The sequence below is a fragment of the Adelges cooleyi genome, unplaced genomic scaffold (assembly GCF_023614345.1).
Source record: "Adelges cooleyi isolate 19-005CV unplaced genomic scaffold, UGA_ACOO_1.1 ACOO_flye_CR_arks_rails_tigmint_CR_PRNA_1, whole genome shotgun sequence".
NCBI lineage: Eukaryota > Metazoa > Arthropoda > Insecta > Hemiptera > Adelgidae > Adelges > Adelges cooleyi.
Window position 1 is genome coordinate 2010457 of NW_026095751.1, and position 26046 is coordinate 2036502.

Consider the following 26046-nt stretch of genomic DNA (forward strand, 5'->3'; position numbering starts at 1 on the left):
CCATCCCGACATTCATAAAAGCTCGGTTGGATTGAACGCGCGCTAATGGCGAATTGCCCATCAACGGATTAGGGTGTTTGGCCTTATGACGTACACGCGAGACACACGTATAAATAAAACGCCTTGTCGCATCATTGACATAACTACTTTTGGACCGGCATGCAAACATGATGGTAATGTTTGATCATTAATTCAGATAGATATGACGTGTTTTTGGTAGTAAGATGGGACGATTTGCGTCGGCATCAAGCGACGCGCTGCGAAGGCGACCGCCAAAGCGTGCAAGTCCGTCCGAATCAATGAATGGTGCTAACTGGGTTAAGGAAGCAGGTGTAACGTCACTATGATTTATTAATTGCCTTTTTAGTTCGTTAAAATATCTTTGTTGAGTCAACAGAACGGCCTGTTTCAAAGCATAGTGCAGCTCAGAAAATGTTAAAGGACCGGTCGGTGTAGACTTGAAATTAAAACGATATTACATTGGCAAGCGTCCTTTGCATTCGTGTTAGCGTAGAAAAACGGTGTAGAATTTGATCGGCGGCGGTTTATTCGAAAAAAGTATAAAGTTAATTTTAAAAAAAACTACAAGCAATAGGATGTTTTATGTTTATTTTAAAATTTTGATTTGAAAAGTCCTATCCGGGTCCACTTCATTACACGAATAAAACTAACACTTCACTCCACCCTTCCTACCGTCCTAAATTTTAAAATTAAAAAGTATTTAGCCAAAACTGATAATCGACCGGTCAAGAGTTTATGCCAAATTTTGTTAAGAAGAGTCGGTATAATATTACTAGTTCATAGTTTTCCCAATCCATTTGGCTTATAATAACTTGTATTTCTTTAATTATATTAAATACTACAGTGTATGGGGGATTTGTAGATGAAAGTAAATAAATGTTTCCTATTTCACTAGAAACAGAAGAAGTATTTTCGAAGTCATCGGTTTTATAGGAAGTTAGTATAAGGGAGCTGGTAAATATTTCATTTTGTATTATGGCTTCTCTTGGAATTGATGGGTGGCTGAGACAATAAGTATAATGAAAGTGCACGAGCGCGTATGATTACAGGATGTAAATTATTTTTTAAATAAAAAAATAAGTATTCAGCGATAGTTTCTGTTCCAATCGACATATAAATATTCTTTACACTGGTTTCCTTTTTAGTAGATGTTTCTGTATATTTTCTGTGTAAAATTTTTATAGCTTATAAACTGACAGGTAATAAGTTGGCATAATTTATATACGTTAATGACATAGCGAAAGTCTCAATTAATTTGTATATTTTAGTGAAGTTTGACAAATGTCTCCTGTCCCATAAATGGCAGGTAAAAAAGAGAAAAAATTCTAATTGAGATAAAGTTTGACCATTATACTTTAATATTAAAAACGGACTGCCAAACGTAGACCAGTTATAAATGTCATTATGACTACTTTATTGTATAAAAGGGCTTTGATAATGGTTAAGTAATGGTAATTAAATGATTAAGTTACTGTATATATCTTAAAACAAAAGAAAAGGGAAAAAAGCTGTAACTGGAGTTGCTTGATAGCTTATTATGTGAATTGATGAGTGTAAATGTTTGTTGTATAGATTTTTTTCGCACTCAGTCGCACTTTTAATATTTTGTAAAAGAAAAATTGATATTAAAGTTTAACATGTTAGATTAGATGAGTAATAGTGTGAGAATGTTTGTATGTATTTGTTGTATAGAAAATGTCGCACTTGGTTGCACTTTTCAATATTTTGTGAAGAAAATAATGTAATTTACAGAAATATTCGTTGGCATGAAAATGCAAACTGCTTTTTTGATAAGAAATTATTTTTGTTCAGGAATTGTAATATCCTACTTTTTATGTACTCCTCAAATATTTTAGAAATAGATAGTGATAGTGCTATTGGGCGATAATTAATGCAATTAGAAGGGTCACCAGATTTGAATAAAGGTACAACAACACATTTTTTAAAACAAGAGGGAAATATGTAATAATAAGTGATACAATCATGACAAACGAATCAGTACCTAAACGTAATTGTTTTTTATTAATTCATTTACCTAAATTATAATTTGTGTAACACTTTGTTTTTCCGCAGTCAATAAAAAATAAATTATAAGAAACAAACTACTTTGATTGATTCTTAATGAAAAAACTTGAATGTTTGTTATACAGCAGTAGTTTTAAAATTAATATTTTATTCGACATTTTAAAAGACAATGCTAAATTTACATTAGCCTATTTTTCTCAATTTCAGTTTACGCTCTAAAATATTCCATTGAATTTAACACGACACATAGTATTTTAATTATTTTTCATATTTCTTGTGTTTAACCCATCATTTTTTAATCTTCCTAAACTACTTATAAGGAAAATATCCCTAAAAACAGTTTTAGTCAATTATTGTTAGTATTATTGTTATTTTTTTTTACATCTGGAACATTTTTGACGAAGAGAACGATTTTTTTCTAACGTGTACAGAACTTTTTAACCAGAGGCCGATATTTGGGTTTCCAACCGATGTTGTATTAGGTTTTATTTTTTACTCTGAATTTTTGCTGCATAAATTGCGCTAGTATAGTCTTATTACTAGTCAAACTAGTAGCGTGATATTTTTCTGGGTTTTGTACCGATGTCAATAACATACGAGCCCACACAAAAACACATATCTAAATCAATATACAACCACAACTTACTACCAAAAACAATTTTACAAATTTTGAGCATTGCACACGAAAATAATTTGAAACCATCATAGTTTTCAATATAAAATATGTAGGGTTAATTTGTGTACCTTATATTGTTCTTAAATCGAATTTAAGCGCCAATACTGTACCATCAGGGTTGTCTAGTCAGAATACTTTTCACTAAGACTCTCACTCTCTCAATACAGGGTGATTTTTTTATCATGAGCCAGTCAATATTTCACTGAGTTTATATAATTATTTATTTTCATAGTGTTTTTAATGTGATCTCAATTTTCCACAAACTATTTCGCTTCTACCTCCCTCCGAAACTAGTTTTTTTAATAGCAACTTTTAAAACCTAAATGGTAACGTATATATTTTTTAAACTTTTTAAATTAAGAATATTCTACTAAAAATATTGGCTGATCGATAACCAGTTTTGGATAATTATTTTTGAAGTCATTGAAGTTTCAAGTTTAGGGTAGGAGGAAAGGTGCAATGTAGTATTATTTTTATCTGCGCGCATTTCCCAGCCGCACTTCTCCTCCCGTCCTAACTTTTAAACTCTTATAGCTTTAAAAATAATTATCCAAAACTGGTTATCAACCCGTCAACATTTTTAGGGAAATATCCTTAATTTAAAAAGCTTGAAAAATATTTATATGTGTTAAATATTATATTGTTTAAATATTATATGTGAACACTGTAGAAATCATTAAGTAATATTTAAAAGTTGTTTTATACAAGGACCAATTACATCTGTAACCTAGATTATATCATTTATAAGACATAGTATTAAGGTGTTGGATTTACCATTCTATTACGGCTGCTGTTATAACTGTAACGTACGTTGTATATATATTATTCTCTATACTGTGTGTGTTTTTATGTTTAATAGTATTGTGTTCAAACATATTATTGTTGTGTTTTATTTTCTACTAAAATACTAACTTCCACCAAGATATACAGGCGTATATCGCTATAATGGGTTTCGCCAAAACAAAGATACATTGTGAACGAAAAAAGACTGTCGATACGGATACAGATTAATGCACACAGTAGCCAGTAGGTCGCAAATAGCCTCATAAATGACGTCACTAATATTGGATTTTATTGAATTTTTCACCTTGTACAATACTGTTTTGTTGGTATACCTATGTCTGAGAATATTCGTAGCCTGTAAAATAGTTGTTTACAAAATACAAATAAGTACCATTATGCCCCGGCCCCACCGTGCTGGCTTAATATTATTGCACATAGTTATTTTAACTTCAGTGCCACTAATAGTCTTTTACTACACGTACTTCATTGAATTCAAATCGTCTAAAAATCTATAATATTATGCACTTGAAGAGTGCTGTTATTCTCTGCGTGGTGTATTTCTGTACATCTGTATGGGTAAGATACTTATATCTTCAAATAATATTTTTTTAAATCAAATATACTTAATTTCTAAATACATACCTTCCTACTAGAGTTAAAACAATTAATTCAATTTGGAAAATATTAAAAAAACTAAATATTTGATAATTTTATAATATTGTAAAATAAATTATTTTTTTTTTAAAAGGAAAACTATACAATGGTAATAAATTTCTCAGAAAATGAGTGTACAACTTAAAATGGATCGCCTAATACTAAGTGTTAAATTATAACCAATTATACTTTATTTTAGAGCACTGGGCTAAATAGGAGTCAAATAAAATTATGTATTACATTACACGAAACTGAGATTCCTATCCCAAACATTTTAAAGAAGGATTTTGGTATTAAAAATCCAGAAAAATTTTTTAATTTCGATCCAAGTAAGACATTATTCAAATAGCTATTTTATTCATTACAACTATAGATATTTAACACTACGTTATTGCATTAATATAGGTTTATACGTGGTTAATTACATTCTATTTAGTCAATAAATAATATTTATTAATACTGAACCATTTTAATAAATTGTAATGTTTTTTAAACTATCAATTTGGTTGAAAATAAATTATGAAATAAAACGTAGAAGGTAGAATAACTTTTTAAAAATATAATTAAGCTGGGTTAAAATTTAAATATGCACTTAAAATGATTATGTAACTACTTAAGCAGTCTAAATAATTACATAATATGTTAGGCGTATACAAGTTAACTGATTGTAATACATAAATCTTAAACCTGCCGAGCTTTGTTAAAAACTCTTATATTTGTTAGTAAAAACTAATTGAATACTATTTAATTTGTATAGCAAAGAAATATTATGTAAATTATAAGGAGTTATTTGTGGCCTTAGCGTATGATCAAACATTTGTCAACTTCGAGGTAATTGAACTAAAATAACTAGTTTAACATTGAAAAATATTAACTATTAACAAATATCAAAATATTGTAAAAACCTTTTGGCGAAATAATAATAACTATTGAACTTAGGAACCTACGCTGATGCCCGTCGAAGTAGAGTTGTACCTCGAAAAGTTCGTCACACTCTTAAAAGATAATCAAAATAATGGATTTCTTCATCATAAACAACTATTAGGTTTATTTAAAGAATTAAACATAAAAAATGAAGAATTGGAAAAGGCCGAAAACTTAATTCCTAAGGATGAAGAAGGTAATATTAAATTTAGATCGAGAAAGCGGTTTAATTCAAGTTAACAATCTTCATTTATTTAATTTTAGGTCACGCTATAGCTAACCAAGCGGAATTCTTGTTGATCATGTTAGACGTTTTACCTGAAGTAAGCCAATATTTGTGCTACGAAAAATAGTATCTCTAGGGATTAATACGGGGAAAATCATTGTATAATAACTAGAAATACCCGCATAGGATTTTTAATATCGGGATTTAAAAAAAAACACAACATCCTGCTACTCGTATTTGTAATATTTGAAAATTTACCGTATACATTTTTCTGAATAAAAATATGTATGCTAAAATGTGATATAAAAACAAAAAGTTAAAGAATCATAACAATAGTAGTTAATAAGTTGTTAAACATTTTACAAACGCTTAAAATGTAAAATGTATTTTGAAATTAGAGTACAGCTATTCTACTATTTTTGGCTTACATTACAGGGCAATGGTCTTAGCCAAAAACAATTAGAAAAGTTCGTTGAATTGTATAATAAAACTACTACCAGATCCATCGATCCTAAGATAATTCAAAAAATCTTCAAAGAGTTTGAAATGACTAGAACGCCCCATAAAGAGTTATTTCGATCTAACCGTAAGAATAATATAAAAAAAAAAATGCACGTTAGATACATTTTGACTTCCTTTATAATATATAATTACAAATTGCACAGGACCCGCTGCTAAAGAGTTGATGGAGTTATTGATCGTTACGGCAGAACGTTCTAAGACAGCTCACAGAAATGTAATATAATTTATTTTTTATCTGTTTAAAATTCTTTACTGTCACGCATTATTATCCTATCTTTTAATTATTTGTTACGCTATACATAATGTTACCTTGACAATTCTTCAGGAGATTGTGTTAAGTACACCAAAGGTCAGAACATTGGTATCTAATTTCAAAAAAAATGACTACAACAACAACGGTATACTCTCTGGTGAAGAAGCGATAGAGTTTGTGAAAGATTTTCTCACTAAAGATCCTGAATATTCGACGACGATTAATTTTTATGGTAATGTGGTAAAATTACTATTAATAATTGTATCTAAAAATTTGGTATTTTGATTTTTAGATATAAAAATAAACGTTGCCCATTACGTATTATTCCACCTAATAAAATTGCGCCAAGTTCGAGACCATTTCTGCTTGTTAGAAAATTTATTAAGGAAATATGAATTAATTTAAATACAAAATCATGCGGTAGGTTTTTATTTATAATTGTGTGTGCTTTAAATGGAAACTCGCTCTTTTCAATATTTTAATTGTATTCTGTAAAGCAAAATCTGACAATAGTTTAAAATACGGCTATAAGTTATTATAATGTATTAAACAATTTTGTTTAAATGTTTTAGTAATTAATTATATTTTTTTTTTTGTCAACAGCCTAATGTTTGGTTGGCAGCAATTTTCCACACCTCAAGCTAATTTATATTTATTATTTCGTATAATTAATTTATTTTAATATTTTAAATGTTACACTTTAATAGGAATTAAAATAATTTAATTTTTTTTTTGTCACGGTATCTGTAATTGTTTTTAATTAAATAAATAACATATTGTAAATTTTACAACACTCTTTCGTTTGCAACCAATCAAAAAGATTAAAAATTCGATTTTTCCATGCAAAGTGATCAGGCGGCGCATTTTATCTTAGTTCCTAGGTCACTTAGATTACTTTCTTTCCGCAATGATTCAACTGTGTTTTTTGGCCATATATTTTAGAATGTTATTTTTAGTTAATAAGTACACCCTATAGTTCAAAGTCTACATAAAGATTTTGCGAAAAAATGCCAATAGGTACTACAATTCTTAGAATTGAGCAAATTGAGCCTCTTAAGAACAATAAGGTATCATTACATAAAATATAATATACAATTTTTTTCTGTTACTAAATATGTTTTGTAAATCGAACAATCTGGCAATATCAGTTTTTGTAATGTAATAAAAATAATTTTTGTTTGTAGTAGTTACTAGTTAGTATTGATCATAGCTAACTTAAACTCATTTCACGTATATAGTTTCAAATTCCCTACAGTATGAAACATTTACCAGAAAAACAAACTGCAACTAGAAATTTTTAGGTTAAAAAAGACGCACACTATTTACTATTATACTTAAGTGCTCAAATTGTGACCTTCGACTTCTCTACTGATAAAAATTTTATAATTATGTATTATACGTTATAATAATTATATATTATTAAAAAAATAAAAACATACTTATTTTTCAAAAAAAGAGTGATATCAGATAAAATAATCATCTAATGAGTAAACGACGCCAATATAAAATAAATTCGCTTAAATTCAATTTTACAATAATTTAATTACTAAAGATATATATGATGAGAATAATGGGTACGGATAGGGTCTTTAAAAGAGTATTATTATTACTGAGCTCGATAAAATGACTTTCAAAATAACGTTTTGATGAAAAACTGTAGATGCTTCATGATGGAAACAAAACACTTAGCATAACTTTATTGTAAATTATAGAACCGAAAATTACAATTTTATAAGACAATTTTTTAGGAATGCCGTTTAATACTCGAGTGTATGGTTCGGAATTTAATATTTGTTAAGTGCATACCTGTTATCATATTAAATTTATAGTACTTTGAAAGTTTTTTTACAAAATTTAATTTCACTCGTTATATTTAAAAATGTTATAGGTTGTTGGACATTTGTATACGTGAAAAATGTATTAAATATGACGTGCTAAAGTACGAAGAGTTTCACATTGAAACTTAAAGTTTACACAAAAGTCATGTAAATTTATTTTACCGATGATCCATTTTCTGTTGTAATATAAGTTGTTCATAAAAATCTTAAAGATGTTTTTAGCTACACCTTGAGTGGTTTTTTTTGGTATTTTATTTGTACAGTTGGAAGGGATGTATGAATATTTTTTCAATGATTTCATTTCATTTTTTAATTTCAAGTTGTTGATACGAAGAGAATATTGTAGGATTAGTTTGTGTTATTTTTTTTGTATTAGTATTCGGGATAGTATTAATAATAATGGTAAATATATGTACATGTATACTTTAGTATATTTTAGTTAATAACTACTAAAAAATATCAGGTCTCCGGGGGCGGGGGCTTGTCGAGATTTGGGATAAAGGCAACGTGTGAAAAGAGTAATTTTTAATACTATTATGGAAAATTCATGGATCATTTTAGAGCTAATTTATTAACTATTTTAGCTTGGAAGTCGACAATTGTTTTATCTTATTAAATAATACGTTTTTTTTTTGTAATTGATCCAGGGATAACTGTTTGGTTTCTATAACTACAGGTAATTTAAAAAAATAATATGCAGATTTAGCTAATCAGTCAATTTCATAAGCTGCACTATCTAGTCCGAAGATACTGCTCTAGCTAAGAGTTGTGATTAAATAAAAATATAACAATGACCAAAAAACAGAAGGAAAAAATACAATATACAATAAAATATAATATACCATTATGTATGTCTATTGAATACTTTTCAACTAACAAACACAAAGATTTATGAAATGTTGTCACTCACAAAGTTTATCATGAGTCAATAGAAAAAATTCTAAAAGCCATCACAAAGTATACTTGTCTTTCTTTTATTTCGTTATTTTGACTTCAGTACCACTAGTAGTTCTATGTATAGTACTTCACTGTATTCCAATTGTCTAAAAAACTTAACATTATGCATTTTAAGACTGCTGTTGTTCTCTGCGCGGTGTATTTCTTTACATCTGTATGGGTAAGATACTTATTTCTTTAAAAAATATTTCCTAAAATAAATATAGTTATATAATTATTGTATAAGGTGAGTTATATAACATAGTTCTATCACTTATGCGTTAAAATCTTATGGTCATATGCTATTAAATGTAACGAATATGTTTTAAACTTTTTAATTTAACAAAAATTAAATTGGCTAAAAATGTTAAATGGTCGATAATCAGTATTGAGTAATTACTTATCAGTTTTAAAATATTTGATAGTTTTATCATATTGTAAAATATAAATAATTTTTTTTAAAAGGAAAACTATAAAATGGTAATCAATTTCTCAGAAAATGAGTGTACAACTTTAAATGGATCGCTCAATACTAAGTATTAAATTATAATTAATATACTTTATTTTAGAGCACTGGGCTAAATAGAAGTCAAATAAAATCTGAGCGCACGGCAGTGCGCCGCGCCAAGTTCTAGCAGTGCCAGTGTATCTTTACACGAACCAATTCACCCGGTATTTCTAACTCTCATATCTCTGCTACTTCTTAAGATAAGCTTTTGAAATTTGAAATATAGATTAAACTCATGTAGTTTAAGATATTGTAAAAATATGAACCCTTAATATTCAGCCCTTTCAAAATGGGAGGATTTCAAAATTTGAATTTTTGTTACTGATTGACTGACTGACTGACTCATCATCAAAATTATAAGACACTTCCAGTATGGGTAAAAACGTGAAATTTGGCACAAAGGTGGGTCTTATAGTGTAAATAAAGGGAAAAATCTGAAAATTGCAATTTTCTCAAAATTAATGCGTTAGGTGGGGATTAATGACCTTCGCCGCGCTACAGCCGGTGCAGAGCGCTGTTGATTCCCATGTCTCTAGTCAGCCATCATTTGGCCGTAGCTTGTGTCTTTGTTAATTCGTGTTCACATGTATGGCAGTGTAGCTTGTTACGTTTGTCACGTGGTTTTATTATATAGTGTAATTGTACACCTAAACGTTCGTCCCCCAAGTAAGGTTTATAATTTTTAATGACATTTTGAGGGAGCTTCCAGAGTTTTAAAAACGTTTGAGCTTCCTCAGCGCCCCTCTAGTTGCGCCAATGTTAATAAATTATTTATCATTATGCATAGTGACTACTTGTATAAATTGTAGCTTCACTACAAAGTGTAGTTTTATGTACATATATACATATACATTTTGTACATATCTACGTAGTTGATATAACAACACGTAAACACAAGAGAAAATCTACGACGTAAAATATACATGCAATGCCTCTTAAAAAAAAGTTTTTCAGCCGAGTCTGACAAAAGAGCATTTACATGTCTCGTTGAAGTACCGAGATAAATTTACAGTAGTGGCGGAATTATGAATAATGATATAGTATATTAAGAAGCAGTAACAAGCGCTAGTATATTAAACATCAAGTTTCTGGCTAATATTGTAGTGTTTAATATTTGGCTTAAAAGAATTTATAGAGAATTTGGGCCCTTAAACAGTTTTGAATTTATTATTTAGTTCTAATTTGAACGTTGAACGTACAACATATCTCTTATCTCCTATATCTTTCCCTATCCCCTAGCCACTATCTCCAATCCCCTATATCCTACCCCTATCACTCCCCCTATCCCCTATTCCCTACCCCATATCACCCCCCCCCCCTATTTCCCACTTCTATCTCTCACCCCTATCTTCCACCCTATCTCCTACCCCTATCTCTCACCCCTATCTTCCACCATATCTTCTACCCTATCTCTTATCTCTTATCAGATAACAGCGTAACGCTTTTTTCGTTATAATTTTTTCGGTTATGTGCCAGAGCAAAGACATGTAAATGTCAAAAAAACCTCGCCCACGATACTGAAGCCCGCAAAAAGGAATGATATTCCTAATAAAAACCTAACAGTAAAAAAAAGCCAAGTTCCAGATCCTCTCCCAAAAATGTCAGCCTATCAAAGTAGTGATATCTACATTGTGGCCAAGTCTACTATTTCTTTAGTTCATAACCACACTTCACTCCTACTTTCATGAGCAACACTGCTCTTTTATTTGTATTGCTTAACACTTGGCCAGTGTCTGAATTAAGCATGAAACATCGTTATCAAATATACTCACTTAGGAGTTATGTGGGTGATGGGAAGAAGAGAACTCAGAAAAAAAGAAAACGGTTCAGATGCCCTCTCGAAAAAGCCAACCAATCAAAGTAGTGGTACCTACATTGCGGTCAAGTCTGTTTTACGCCTCATTCAGAAAGGTCATATTTCAGTCTTTTTGTAGTGCCGAATTTACGCTGTGTTTTATAAATATTGTATCATGAAAAATGTTTTCACTAAAAATGTAAGTGTGTTTTAATACAAATTATCTAGGTCACGCGCAAGCGGTGGCTTGTACGTCGTTTTACAATTGATTCTACTAATCAGTCAGGCAATGCTTAAACGGCCCCAAATCAAATTGTTATTGACCAAGCAATTTTGGATGGAACACAAAATGAAAATTTGAAAAAAAAATTGGTATTAGATCTACAAGCGAATATCGCACAATTGCAGAGCCAATTGTTAGACCTCCAAGTGAGTAAAATAAATAATACTTATAAAAATAAAAACTCTAGTCATACAGAGCTATATGACAAAACAGGTTCTAGCTCAGGTGTTAGTTCTATCCCACCGAAAAAACCCGTAAAATTGGGAGAAAACAAAAGAAAAAAAAATGAACCGTACATTGCGAATCATAACGTGGAACGCTAATAGCTCAGTGGCGTACTTACGGGAGAGGTGGAGGGGTTTCAGGTTCACCCCCCCCCCTCTAGAGCCAAGAAAACAATCGTGAAAAAGTGATATATTATAGGTTTTTATTGAATAATTGTTACAATGTTACTTCTCTGAAGTAAATAAATATAATAAATAATAATCTAATAAATATATTTTAATTATTAAGTGTTTTGTACAGTTTTGTCTTTTGTTAACTATTAAATAGCTATTTAGCTAGAAAAAATAAAATAAATATAAAACGATTGTAAATTCGAATGTTTAATATCAGAATAGGTATGCGTTTGAGCATTTAATAGTTAATAAAAGTTTACTGTAAACTATTTAAGAAGATGTTCGCATAATTGATAACACAATAATAACTATTGTAATTATCAATTTTTATTAATTAATATATTATCAGAGATGGGCAAAACAGTTAACAAAATACATTTCAAATGCAAAATTGCATTTTATAACAGGGAGTAAAAACGTGTAAAGAAATTTCCGAAATTTTATTCATGTAAAGAAAGGTTTTTTTCAAAACATTTTTAATATTTAATTTTTTTAGTATTTAATTTGAAATTCACAATTTTATTAAAGATAAAAATATGAAAGGCAATTTTGTACTTTTAAATTAGAGGAAGGTAGGGGAATGGCGGCCATCTAAGCAAAAGTTAAAATATCTTCGGAACAATAAGTCCAGAAATTTCGTTTTTTCTTAAAATCGAACTATCGAGATTTGTTTCGGAAAAATATTCCAACAAATCAATATTGGAAAATAATTGTTTATCATTTTGAAACATCTGGTTAGGGAAAGTATTATTTTTTTACAATTCCCCTCCCCAGAGCAAGATTGAATTTACACCACTGAATAGGCTAGTACAGCGTAAACAAGAACTTGAAAACTTCTTAAACACTGAAAATATTGACATTGCTCTTGTATCTAAAATACACTTCACATCATGGACTGTTCTAAAAATAAAAAAACTATAGTACTTATACAACTTTACACCCGAGTGGTATTGACTGCACTTCTCCGAACGCTAGGAGATAGGTTTATGACTGGTGGTGAATAAAACGCTAAGTACTCTCAATGGGTATCAATACTGATCACTTCGAAAGGACGTGCTCCACTAAAAGTAGCCAACACTATAAACGCAGAAATAATTTCTACCAGAGAGCCAACCTACTGGCCAACCGATTCTAAGAAAATCCCCGACCTGCTTGACTTCTTCGTAATTAAAGGCATCTCCTCTAATTATGTTGAAGATGAAGGACTAATAGAGCTAACGTCCGACCACATTATCCGAAACCATACGGCACTTTACGCCACTTGAAGTAGCCCATGAAATCGACACCACCAAAATCAACATGAAAAAGGAACTTAGATACGACGAGATCAGCCCACGCATCCTTAAAGAGCTACCTAAGAAGACAATCATCTTGATCTTACTCACATCTTCAACGCCATCTTGCGAACGGAATTTGTTCCAGAGCAATCGAAAAGAGCGGAGTTAATAATCTCGTTTGAGCAACATGGTCTCCCAGGTTTGAGCCTGGAAAACCTCCCGAACAAGCCACCTCTTATCGGCCGATATCGCTTCTACCATGCATGTGAAAACTATTCGAAAAGCGTCTTGGGCTTTTTATTGAAGCAAAACAACTCATACCAGATCACCAGTTTGGATTCCGTCGTAAACATTTGACCATCGACCAAGTTCATCGCGTAACGACCGTGACCAGTAAGGCGTTGGAAGAGAAAAATTACTGCTGTGGAGTATTCCTTGATGTGGCCCAAGCTTTTGGCACAAATGGCTATTACTAAAACTGCAAGAGCAGCACCCACATACGTGGTGCGCACTTCTCAAATCATATCTGACTGAAAGACAATTTCGCGTTAGATACCAAGAAGAGATCACTAACTGGAAGAGTATATCAGCTGGAGTACCTCAAGGTAGTGTTCTTGGACCTATTTTGTATCTACTCTATACAGCTGATATTCCATATGACGACACAATGATAGCTATGTTTTCCGATGACACGGTAATACTATTAACTAATACGGACCAATAAGCTGCGACTGAGATCCTACAAGTGACAATCAACAACATTTATGGTTGGTCAAATTGTTGGAAAATAAAAATCAATAGTGACAATTCGGTGCACGATGACTACTCCCAGAGACTCTAAATCAACAGAAAATCCTACAAAATGATCAGAAAAATATCTGGGAATGCACCTAAACGCGTGACTTAACTGGAAACATCATGTACGCAATAAAAAGTTGCAAATCAAAAAAAAAATACGCAAACTGTTTTGGTTAGTTGGCGACATTCCGAGCTAGACTTAACCAGCAAACGTCTCCTGTATGTATAGATCGTTAAGTCGATTTGGATCTATGGTAATCAACTGTGGGATTGCACCAGTAAGTCTAATATCGAAAACACCCATTATTGACAGAACATCTCTTTTGTTGCAGCATATGGGTATGATAAGAACGAGATCATCCACCGCGGTCTGAAAATAATATTGGTGCAGGATGAAATTACCCGATTTCCCGCAAACACGCAAAAAGACTGAAGCTTCACTCAAATACAGCTGCCATACAACTCCTCGACAACTCGCAAGACATCAGACGACTCTAACGACTGAAGCCCATCGACATAGTCTAATTATTAGATTAAGAATGTGGCTACTTCACTGGAAGTATAACCCCACACATGTTTTTATAAATAAATAAATATATATATATATATATATATATATATATATATATATATATATATATATATAGGTATATATATATACATATATATAAAGATTTTCTCACAGAGTTTATCAGGAATAAATATATAAAACTCTAAAAGCCATGAAAAATGTACATGATTTTATGTAAGAGTTTAAAAGTTAGGATGGGAGGGGAAGTGCAGTTGAGAAATGCGTGCAGATAAAAATTAAAATACACTCCACCTTTCCTCCTGCCCTAAACTTAAAACTTCAAAAATAGTTATCCGAAACTGGTTATCGACCAGTCAAAATTTTTAGTACATTATTCTCAATTTAAAAGTTAGTAAAGTGTATACGTTACCATTTTAGTTTCAAAAGCTGCTATCAAAAAAACTAAGTTGGGAGGGGGGTAAAACAAAAGAAAATGTTGAAACATTGAGTTCACGTTTTATAAAAACATTATAAAAAAAAAAAATTAAATTATTAATTAAACCCGGTGAGATGTTGACTGGTCCGTGATAAAAGAATCACCCTGTAAGTAATATTTGAAAATTTCTCATATACATTTTTCCGAATAAAAATATATAGGCTAAAACCGCGTTAACAAATCAAAAGTTCAAAAATCATTACACAATAGTAGTTAGTAAATTGTTAAAAATGTTACAAATGCTACAAATGTAACATGTCGTTTGACATTTTTGTACGGCTATCTAATATTTCTCCTTTCGGCTTACATTATAGGGCAATGGTCTTAGCCAAAAACAATTAGAAAAGTTAATTGAACTATATGAACGTAATAAAACTAATACCGGTTGCATTGATCCTGAGAAAATAAAAAAAGTCCTCATAGAGTTTGAAGTGGATGAAGAACCACAAAAAGAGTTATTTCGATCTAACCGTAAGAATAATATATAAATGTATATGCACGTTAGATACATTTTAATTTCTTGTATAATATATAACTTGCATAGGACCCGCTGCTGAAGAGTTGATGGAGTTAATGATTGTTACGGCAGAACATTCTAAGACAGCCCACACAAATGTAATATAATTTATTTTTTATCAATTTTAAATTTCTTTGCTGTCATGCATTACTTCCCTATTATTTAATTGTTAGTAACGCTGTAAATAATTTTACCTTTAGAATGAGATGGTATTCAGTTCAGAAGAGATCAGACAATTGATATCATTCTTCAAAAGACTTGACAAGGACAAAAACGATATACTTTCTGGTGATGAAGCGAAAGATTTCGTGGAAGAATTTTTCGTAGCAATGAATTTAATTGATGGTAATTTGGTGAAAATACTATTGATATTTTTTATCTAAAAAAAATGGTATTCTGATTTTCAGGTATAGATATAAACGTTGCCCAATACTTATTGTTCTTACTTATCCAAAAGCACCAAACACCAAACGATAGTTGCTCGTTAGAACAATTATTGAAGATATGCAAAATAATATAATTGAAAAATCGTGTGGTAGGTTTTTATTTATAATTATATGTGTTTCAAATGAAAACTGGTTTTTAATAATATTATAATTGTATTCTGTAACGCGTAATCGGACAATAGTTTCGAAAACGGATTTAGATTACTATAGTGTAATAAAAATTATATTTGAAATATTGAAATGTTTTAATTAATTAATTTATTTTATTTTGTTTTGTCAATAGCCTAAAGGTTCGTCGGCAGAAATATTTCACCCCTAAGGCTAATTTATATGTATTATTCACAAAATTATTTAATTTTAATATTTTAAATGTTACACTTTAATAGAAATTAAAATAATTTGATTTTTTTTTTTGTCACGGGATCTGTAATAAGTAATATAATGATTAAAAGATTTAGTAAGTAAAAGTAATTGTTATTAATTAAATAAAAAACATGTTGTATATTTTACAACATAATTTCGTCTGCAGTCAATCAAAAATATTAGAAGTTAGAATCCAACGAGTAATCTAAATTGGGCAAACAATATGTTTTGGTGAAGACGTTTTGCTAATTATAAACTTAAATTATTATTGATTTATCAAATATATAAATTAAAATAATTCATCAAGACACGCAAAGTTTATTAGAAATTGGCTATGCAATTTCGTATGAACTTTACTCGGTCCAATATAGACTGCTCGTTAAACCAAATTTAAAACATATATCAGATATTTTTTTCTAAACAGAGGCACGTAACTTTCATTTTCTCCAAGATAGGTAATAATTAGTCCCATAGTTTGAATAGTTTTTCCTAAACTCATATCACCAGTAAGTATACTCTTTGAATTATTATTAATTAATAAAACGAACCCCTTGAGACGCTATGCGAATAAAAAAAAAAAAAATAGGCAAATAATAAAAATAAAGTTTTTCTTCAGCGTGCTTATGCATATTTGTAGTTGAACACCTATGTTCAATACACACAGTACTATAACAGGAATTAGAAGGAACTTAACCTAACCTGGCGTACTTCGGTCCATATAAAAAAAAGTTATCATTTCCTCAGACTTTTGTGAAATAAGTACCTAATTGAGTTAAAATAATTTTGGGTTTAATCATCACTCCTACGGCTTAACACATCTTTTTTACAAGAAAAATATATGACACAATACACATCATATTATTTTATACAGAAATATATATCTAAACATTTTTATTTAACATACTGTTCAGTATACTGATACTGTATAGTATAATTTTCTGTTATTCGGTAAATATAAGTTATAAAGTAAATGTATAATCGTGGCGCCTAGCAAGTACAACAATATATGATAAATTGGTGGCCTGAAATTATTAATCAAAGTAAAAATCCTGTAAAAGTCGATAAAGCTTTTTTCCCTAAAATTGATTAGATCATCTATGAGTTTTATAAAAATCTATTAGTTTTAAATGTATTTTGCATAATATGATCCAAACACAATTGATTATCATTATTTTTATTTTTGATTGTACGAAAAGAAAACTTACTATTTATTATATCAGTTAACTGATATAATAAATAAGGTTTGGCCGGAATTTGTTAAGATTACAATGCAATTTTTGTATATGAAACAGCAGTTAACGTTAACATTCTGTTGAAAGTTATTGTTTGGTCACGTCAAATATAAGCGCAGAAAATTGTTTCAATTTTATTTTAAATATAATAAATTATTTTTAAATAGCAGTAAGGGCGAATGCATAACTTGTAATGGACAAACTATGCGTTATTGTGCGATGATGTAAGTTAAAAGGAGTAACTATAGTCCAGCTGATGTTGTCAGTGTAATTTAATATTCTCTATAGCATTTTTAAAAAAAAATTCAAATCAATTTCGATTTTTAACTTCGATGCTTCGAACTTGTTTTTAAACTTGAAACTTAAAAATGTAACTTAAACTCTTAAATCGTAAAATTGCGAAAAAAATCACTCATGTTTGCCACTACTAGATTATACTAACTGGATTGTACTAAGTTTGTACTACCAACTAATAATATTGTATTGAGTGATGTATTTTAAATAGAAAGTCTAACCTTATTGTAAGTGAATCCGCCAAAATTGTATCTGCACTACAGGTTGACCGCTTGTTTTCCACAACGTCGACAGGTATGTGAACACTGGACCTAAATAATGTTAAAGATAAATTTAAAGTTAAAAAATATTTGTAAAACCACAGTATATTTATATTTTATATTGTAACTGACTCGAATTAAAACGTGTTTGTATCAAGGTAATATGCTCATGCCTCAGAGTGCTATTGATCTTCTAAATTTCTGTATGCGATTGTAAACAAAATTAATAAAAGAACACAAATCGTTTTCGACAAACTTTTCGGGGCAAACGAAATAAAACAGTTTTACCGTAATCGAATGGGTAAATTAAAATAAGTACTCAATAAGTATCTTAGCGACCGATAATTAGAAATTCGTTAGAAATATGCGTTTTACACGGAAATGTACAGAGATAATTTTTTTCATGAAATATATTTCATGGAAAAAACAGTTACGGTGAGATTGGAAATTTGAACATGTTTGTTTCGTCGACACGCGGGGATTGATTTTAAAATAAATAAAAAAATCAACCGTATGTGTATAAATAAGAGAAGGAATATGTTTTTTTTCAGTTTGATGTCGAATTTTACAATTTAAAATACTATTCTTACAAATTAACTGACTTACATTTAGCATTTGAAGCATTTGTTTTTTCCCCTTTAGAATGGTATAGTTAATTTTTTTATTTTTTACGTGCCTATTCTGTTATTATTTTTATGCAATTTATTTTTAGTTAAATGCATTAATTTCGTTTATCATTAGTTATTCAAAATATTCATAGCTTTATACCTTTGACCATTTTTCGACAAATCAATATACAATTTTACTTTTTTTCATAAGTGTTTCTGTTTAATATGTTATGGACACATATGAGTTCTAACTACTGACATAAGTCAGTGGGGTCGGGGCATAGTGGGGGTTTGGACTGTACTGGCTTGAAAATACTAACTACCGATTTGCATCGAAGCATTTTTTCGAAAGTGATTTTATCACTTTGATATTTAAAAATTCCTGTAAACCTGTGACCTCCCCGTCCCCACTATGTCCCGACCCCACTGTACTAATTTTTTTTTTGTTGCAGAAACGTAGTAGACCAAAAAACACAAATACAATGTCTTGTTATATTTTGTTGGAATGGTGGACGATTCATGTTTCAATCGTTTGTACTCCATGGTTTAAATTATAATCGCTTATTCTCAATAAAATTAATATTTATGTATTATATACTTCCATTAGATCAATCTCACACAAAATATTTTTACCTTATAGATTATATTATTTCAAAACTCTATTATACTTCTATTTTACTAGATTGACAATGTTCAAAACAAAATGCAACTAAAAAAACCTTTTCATAGATCCTTAAAATGTAAAGGGTGGGGCAGTAAAACGGAGATTTTCCCATTTAAATACATTGGAAAATCGCCCGTTTTACAGCCCCATCCTGTATATTAATTTCTTGTTATTTTCTAAAGAAAAATTGAGTTTCTAACATTTAAATGAAATCAAATACTGGTACTGTGATGGAGAAAACAATACATTTTACCTACATATATTACTTAAATATTACTAACGTTTATGGCCACTAGCTGTCGGCTGTTGCCTGTTATTTAACAATAAACTTTTATGGACATTTTAAAAATTGTTTTTTTTTTTAATAATAGTATAGGAGCAGTATCGTAAAGTTAAATGTTCACGGGATTTGATCTAGTCATAAAATAAAGAATTATCATTCATGACTTTTAATTATTATTAAAATACAGGGTGATTTTTTTACCATGAGCCACTCAATATCTTATAGGATTTAATAAGAAATTACACAATATTTTTTTCATATTGTTTTTATACAATGTGATCTCAATTTTTCACAATTTTTTTTGTTTTTACCACTCTCCCAGCTTAGTTTTTTTGATATCAACTTTTGAAACTTAAATGGTAACGTATATATTTTGTTAACTTTTGTGAGAATAATGTACTAAGACTTTTGACTGGTCGATAACCAGTTTCGGATAACTATTTTTGTCGTGTCAGAACCATTAAGTGGCTTAATAAGTACACGGATCTGTTTTTTTTCCCCAATAAATCGTGTATCTACTATAATCAGTTACACGATTTAGTAGTCTGCGATATCATGTAATAAACACAATATTATGATACCGACCATTGGGTGCTAACCTAACCTAACACGGGTCGACGTTACCAACCGACAGTTTTTAGCGTCTGGTCGTTTCTCACATCTGGTACACAGTGTTTTTGTAGTGAAAAAAAAAAATTTGATACATTTTTTTTTTAACATTTTAGGTGTGAAAAAATAGAATCATTTTAAAAAAAAGGGTTACACGGTGTGATTGCCAAATTACTCGGTATGGATCATTTGGACAAGGGACACGGTCTAGTGACCACAGTAACCGACGATCTGACGATAACGATTCGGTAAAAGCCCAAAGGAATAGCTTTTATAAAATAAATATTTAAGTTCAGACAAATGTCAAGAATAACGCATTTCGTTGTCGCGTTTCAAACACAATGCCGGTTAACCGTAAACGTTATACACCGTGCCCACGGGTAGTTTGTAGCAAGTAGGTACCGAGTAGAGCCCAGCAAAGCGGGTAAAAACAAAAAACCAAAATTGTGAAAAATTGAGATCACATTGTGTTAAAAAAAAATTTGAATTTCTTATTAAACGTTATGACACATTGAGTGCTTCGCGGTAAGTGGATCGCCCTGTATTGTGGCTAGGTACTCTTTGCACAACAACAGAAGTTTAAACTCCGGCGCGTCTGACAACGTCAGACATGTAATGTAAATAAATTGTTATAATGAAAAAAAAAACGCCGCTTGAACTGAACAAATGTGCACAGGCCTTTCTGTATACTACGTCAAGATTTTACTGTTATGGTTAACACGATATAAGCGAATCGACAAGTGATATTTAAGCCACTTGCATTTCACAAAAAGCATACAAAAAGTAGTTCATTATAATTTAACACATTCGTATTGCTTCGTATTTCTTATTGTTTGCAGATAAAAATGAAACTCTACTTTATAACAATACTATTTTCGATTTTTTTGGTGTTTGTCAATTCTATAAATTGTAATTATGCTATTTCGACACGTGTCTGGCCCTCGAGATAGTTAAAAGTAATAAAAAAAGTTTAATATTTTTAACTTGTTTTTACAGATAAATTTCAAAAGCAGGTTATGATAAACAGTGAGTGACATTTTTACTTGTTACATACTTCAATTTTATGATTTTAGAAATTGTGTTGTCGTTGTACAATTTTCTTAAATAATTTATTACAGACGATTATATCCGTCAGACTCTTAGGGCAGGTAAGACATATTTAAAGTCAATATACCGATGTGTAACTTGTTATGTCTCGGCTGATTGCCAACTAATTAAAAGTTATATTTTCTACTTTTAGTTCATGTTGAGAGTGAATGAGCCGATGTATAGTTGCAATGTTCCATACATTGTGTAAATTATTAACAGCTTACAAAAATAAAATCATTTATATTCATACTCAAAGCTAAAATTCTAAAATGTACTTACACACTTACCGAAAAAAGCGTTAGGTCACATTGACACACCCTCAATCATGTTGTACTCTTATTAGGAGATTTTTATACGTGTAAGGATATTATATGAATTTTGTCAAACAGCTAAGACTATTGTTTGTTTATTCTAGGAAAATTACATACTGCAGTCAAAAATATTTTACGTGGATCAAAACCGATGGGTACACATAATTTGTATAGTAAAACAAATAATGAATAAGGTTGCTGGTAGAGATTTTTTTTTTTAAATTGTATAACAATTACAACAAAAATGATTTATTTTTATTTATAAATAGTGTAAAAGTGGTCTTAAATTATATTTTAAAATCTCAATGGAACCTTTTGACAAGCAACACTTTTTACCTCATCGAATAATTATGTTTTATTTTACTCTGTACATTTGCATCAATGCAATTTCAATACTTTAGCCTAGTCCGCACTCTGTTTAAAATAATAGACCTATGCACATTGCTTTTGAAATAATAATAGGTACTATACTTTTTCGACTTTGATGTCCGTCTTCTATTTTGTAATAAAATGGAAAACAAAACCCGTCAACGTAAATTCCCCGTTAAATTTAAGCGACTTTAATTTCAGCGGATGTTTCTCTTATGTTGGCTGTACCAGGTAAATTATTTTACCTACATTTTATAGACATTACATTTTCACATAATATGTTTTGATAATCATTAATTATAATATGTTTATTTTAATTTCAGACTTTACAGAGACTAATGAAATAACTTGTAACTTACCGAGTAAACACCTTTATGTATATCTATTTAACTATATATATATATATATTAGTTTATGCAGGATGATCATTTTATCGTGAACAACTCAATATCTCATTATTTTCCCATAATGTTTTTATACAATGTGGTCATAATTATTCACAATTTGTTTTGTTTTTACTCCCTTCCAACTTAGTTTTTTTTTTCTTTATAGTCACGTTTGAAACTTAAATGGTAACGCATACATTTCATCAACTTTTTTAATTAAGAATAATGTACTAACAATTTTGAATGGTCGATAACCAATTTTAGTAAAACTATTTTTTAAGTTATTATTTTTGAATTTACCGGGGTTCGAGGCTTAAGGTAGGAGGAAAGGCGGAGTGAAGTATTATATATATCTGCGTGCACTTCCCCAACACACTGGTTACCGACCAGTCAAAATTTTCAATTGAGATTACATTGTATAAAAAATGTAATTTCTTATTTGACCCTATGAGATTTTGAGTGGTTCACGATAAAATAATTGTCCTGTATACACTTACATAATATTGATCTCCATCTTAATAAAAAGTTTACATTACAATTTAATTTGGATTGCAGTGTGCATATTTCGAGAGGAAGAACTTGGAAGAGAATTAGAACGATTAATGAGCGATTGCATACGTAAATATACAACTTATCATTCTTATTCAAAATTGATAATTACTAGACCTATATGTATACATATGATAGAAATTTAAATCGAGTTTAAAGTCTTCAAGCTATATGTTTTTTTTTAACAGGAGTTTGACAATATATATTTTACATTGAACATATCGGTCTGAGTAATGTTGAGTTTTAGTGTGAATGTTTTTGATCAAATATAAAAAAACCAGCACAGTGGGTTCTGGGCATAGTGGGCAAAAAGAATAAATAACGACTTCGAAGTGAATCAGTAGATAGAAGAAATATTAAATATCAATAAATGCACTGGAACGGCAAAACGTTGATGAAATTTTATTATTTGTATTGAAAAGATTTTGTTCTCTAGACTTTTAATAATAAATATTGCTATTTGAAGAAATCGGTTAACGATTTAGTTGCTATTGTTGGCTCTGACGCAAAATATAAAAACACTCCTTTGTAAAAACAAAATCTTCTCTCCCAAAATAATTTTCATTAACTGTACAATTATTTCCTTTTAACATGGATATGTTATTGAGGCTGTGTACAAGATATTTTATGTCACCATTGTCGCGTTACACTTTCACTCTACTACGACAATAGACAAGTGTTAAGTGATAAATGATAAGATATTAGAGAGAGGTGATGTCAGATAAGAGATAACATATCCATGGTACAATGTTTTTCTGTAGAGCAGAGAAAATAAATAAATAATTTTTTTTTCTAGAACCCCATCCACATTTGCAACGTGAAGTAAAAGGTAACCAATCATTTATTCGATAAACAGCTTAAATATTCCTTAAAACTTAGATTTTCAATCATAATGTATAAAAGTTAATAGTTTTTTTTTTCTCGATCATGAAAGAGAAATGCGTCCCTTAATGAATGATATCTGATAAATGGACTCTCTACATAAAAAAATCATTCATTAAAAAAAAATGTCGTGGGTCCCAAACACACAAAAAAAAAAAATTAAACTCATTACAGTCTCAGTTTCACTTAAAATCTAAAATTAGATAACAATTTATTGTATTGGAATTGTTCAAATACTGTCTTTTAATACATTTATTTTTTCATGAAAATCTGGAATTTTTTTTTTAATTCTTTTTTTAAGACAAACATAAACTAAGAGCAGTATGTCGTTTTTCTTAAAAATCTTTTCAGCTTAAATAATTTTTACTAACTGTACAATTTTGTTTTCATCTAACAGGTGTTGTAACTCCTATCATTGGAAACAGAAGTAATCAAAACTCATTTATTCGTTTTTTATTTTAATTATTCGTATGCTATAACCAAGTAGGAACATATTTTATTCGATAGTATAAATATAATAAATACTTAAAAAAATACCATAATGAAACAAAACTTTCTTCAATATAAGCTGTGTGGTCAAAAATTTGCGACACTCTGAAGTATTTCACTTCTGATCAGTCAATGATGACTACAACGTTACAAGTTCTTTGAATTTTAAGTATAGAGAATTTAGTTTCTTCGATTTTCCATGCTAATAGCAAGTTGTACAACAAAATATTAACATTACAGTTCTGTTATTCACTTTGGTTATTTATGAACTTTTACAGCTGTTAAAAACGTTAAAATAGCAACGCTTGGAGACGAACGAAGAAGATTTATTATGGAAGCTATTACAAAAATTACAAGTAAATATTCTTACATAGTTAAAACTGTTTTGCTTTCTTAACCGCATAATATACTAATTTAAATAATTTATGAGAATATTTTTTTGTTGTATTAAAGAAAACTAGTATCTAGTAAGCACAAGTTTGCAATTCGTTTAAAAAAAAAAAAAAAATGTTTTATATTTTAAGGTGAAGGTGGACTTAACGTTGAATCACTCGACACGTGTCGCCTAGTCGGATTGTTCAGAAGTTTGGTAAATTTCGAAAGTGACTCATACACAGTCAAGGCTGTGGTGGAAAATGGTGTTTGTGAACTAACTTCTAAAAAGAACATTGTCAGCAATTATGTACAATCTGAGAACGGAATTTATGAAGTCGTATTCCGCGGTGGTTCTATAAGACTAGAGAAATTTATCTAGCATTGTCATCATAGTTTAGACCACGTGTTAAAGTTCAATCATTAAACAATTAAAAATTACACTATACTGTTGTTATTATTTTGAATAATAATTGTTGTATACTGCACTTACATCCAAATTATCAGTCAATATAATGTATTTGATAATAATAAGTTTTACTCAAGGTTTGAACACGTATGTTGATTTATGTTGGAAAAAATGAGTGGGTTAAGTGGTATTTCTTCTGGAGCTGTGTGTGTAGTTGTAGGCTTTTGATTAGAAATAAAAGTAAACACAAAATCAAGAAGAATTCGAAAAAATATTCTTTATTTTTACCAATAATTTTGTACTTGTAAATAGTACACTTACATATAGTTCTTGACCAAGATGTTCTGCGATATACAACCGGACGACAAGGCGGCAAACAGTGCCAAAGCTACATTCAAGATTGTTGGTCAGTGTTAGGTTTGAACTAAAAACGGTTAAATCCGTAATAAAAATGTTAGGTATTTGAATCCACATTTGATTCATTCATAACTTAATCAAAAGTAATATACAATTACTACGATGATTCCACAAGAAGTTTATACGTTTTGTCTTATATTTGTTACATATTTTTTATCTATCTTTGTCGAGAATTCTATATATTTCATTTTTCCATGGAATTAATTTTGTTTATTACTTATTAGTTATTATTAATATACATTTATAAATTAGTAAATTGTCTCGTGGATATATTATTATCAGTGTGCCATCTTATAGTTCTAGGAACCATTGTTTGTTTTATAATTCACGCCACACACAAAATTATAACAATTATTATGGACCTGTTAACCGTATGTTCATAAATTATAATAACATAAAAACATTTACGTTTTGGTAATCTAATTTGTACTATGTTTATTATTATTGTTACGCCTTCGCGGCGTATAATGACAAAAAAAAAAAAATGTAAATTATATATAAAAGTAAATGTTTGAACATGAAATAAATTGATGGCATTATTTCTAGATAGACCGCGAGCTACAAAACAAAAAT

General features: G+C 29.7%; 2 protein-coding genes across 14 annotated transcripts in view; both read left to right on the forward strand.

Annotated features, from left to right (window-relative positions):
* Positions 1-25148, forward strand: part of LOC126847441 (uncharacterized) — a 102689-nt gene extending 77541 nt beyond the window's left edge. For 8 of the 13 annotated variants that reach the window (XM_050587775.1, XM_050587739.1, XM_050587748.1 and 5 more), the window contains exon 13: positions 24800-25107. In XM_050587775.1, the coding sequence (XP_050443732.1) occupies positions 24800-25029 (230 nt within the window). In that variant the 3' untranslated portion in view covers positions 25030-25107. Of the gene's footprint in view, positions 1-20874; positions 21110-21196; positions 21227-21318; positions 21349-21704; positions 21756-22170; positions 22201-22292; positions 22332-22910; positions 22974-23700; positions 23734-24183; positions 24214-24553; positions 24632-24799 lie in introns of those variants that run through there. The other 5 variants (XM_050587803.1, XM_050587785.1, XM_050587794.1 and 2 more) reach the window with 5 other exon arrangements.
* On the forward strand, positions 3539-6781 carry LOC126847431 (uncharacterized). Its single transcript, XM_050587650.1, has 8 exons — positions 3539-4081; positions 5099-5279; positions 5348-5406; positions 5745-5895; positions 5975-6045; positions 6157-6316; positions 6377-6504; positions 6688-6781. Exons 1-7 carry the CDS (start codon positions 4025-4027, stop codon positions 6487-6489), a joined length of 792 nt encoding a protein of 263 aa, XP_050443607.1. The 5' UTR covers positions 3539-4024; the 3' UTR covers positions 6490-6504; positions 6688-6781.
* Positions 25149-26046: the final 898 nt, after the last annotated feature.

Bases quoted from the DNA above. Each gene is read 5' to 3' on its own strand.
- LOC126847431 (XM_050587650.1), top strand. From the start codon at position 4,025: ATGCACTTGAAGAGTGCTGTTATTCTCTGCGTGGTGTATTTCTGTACA. The intron at 5,280-5,347 runs GTAATATTAAAT...ATTTAATTTTAG, and splicing joins AATTCCTAAGGATGAAGAAG to GTCACGCTATAGCTAACCAA. The intron at 6,317-6,376 runs GTAATGTGGTAA...TTTGATTTTTAG, and splicing joins GACGACGATTAATTTTTATG to ATATAAAAATAAACGTTGCC.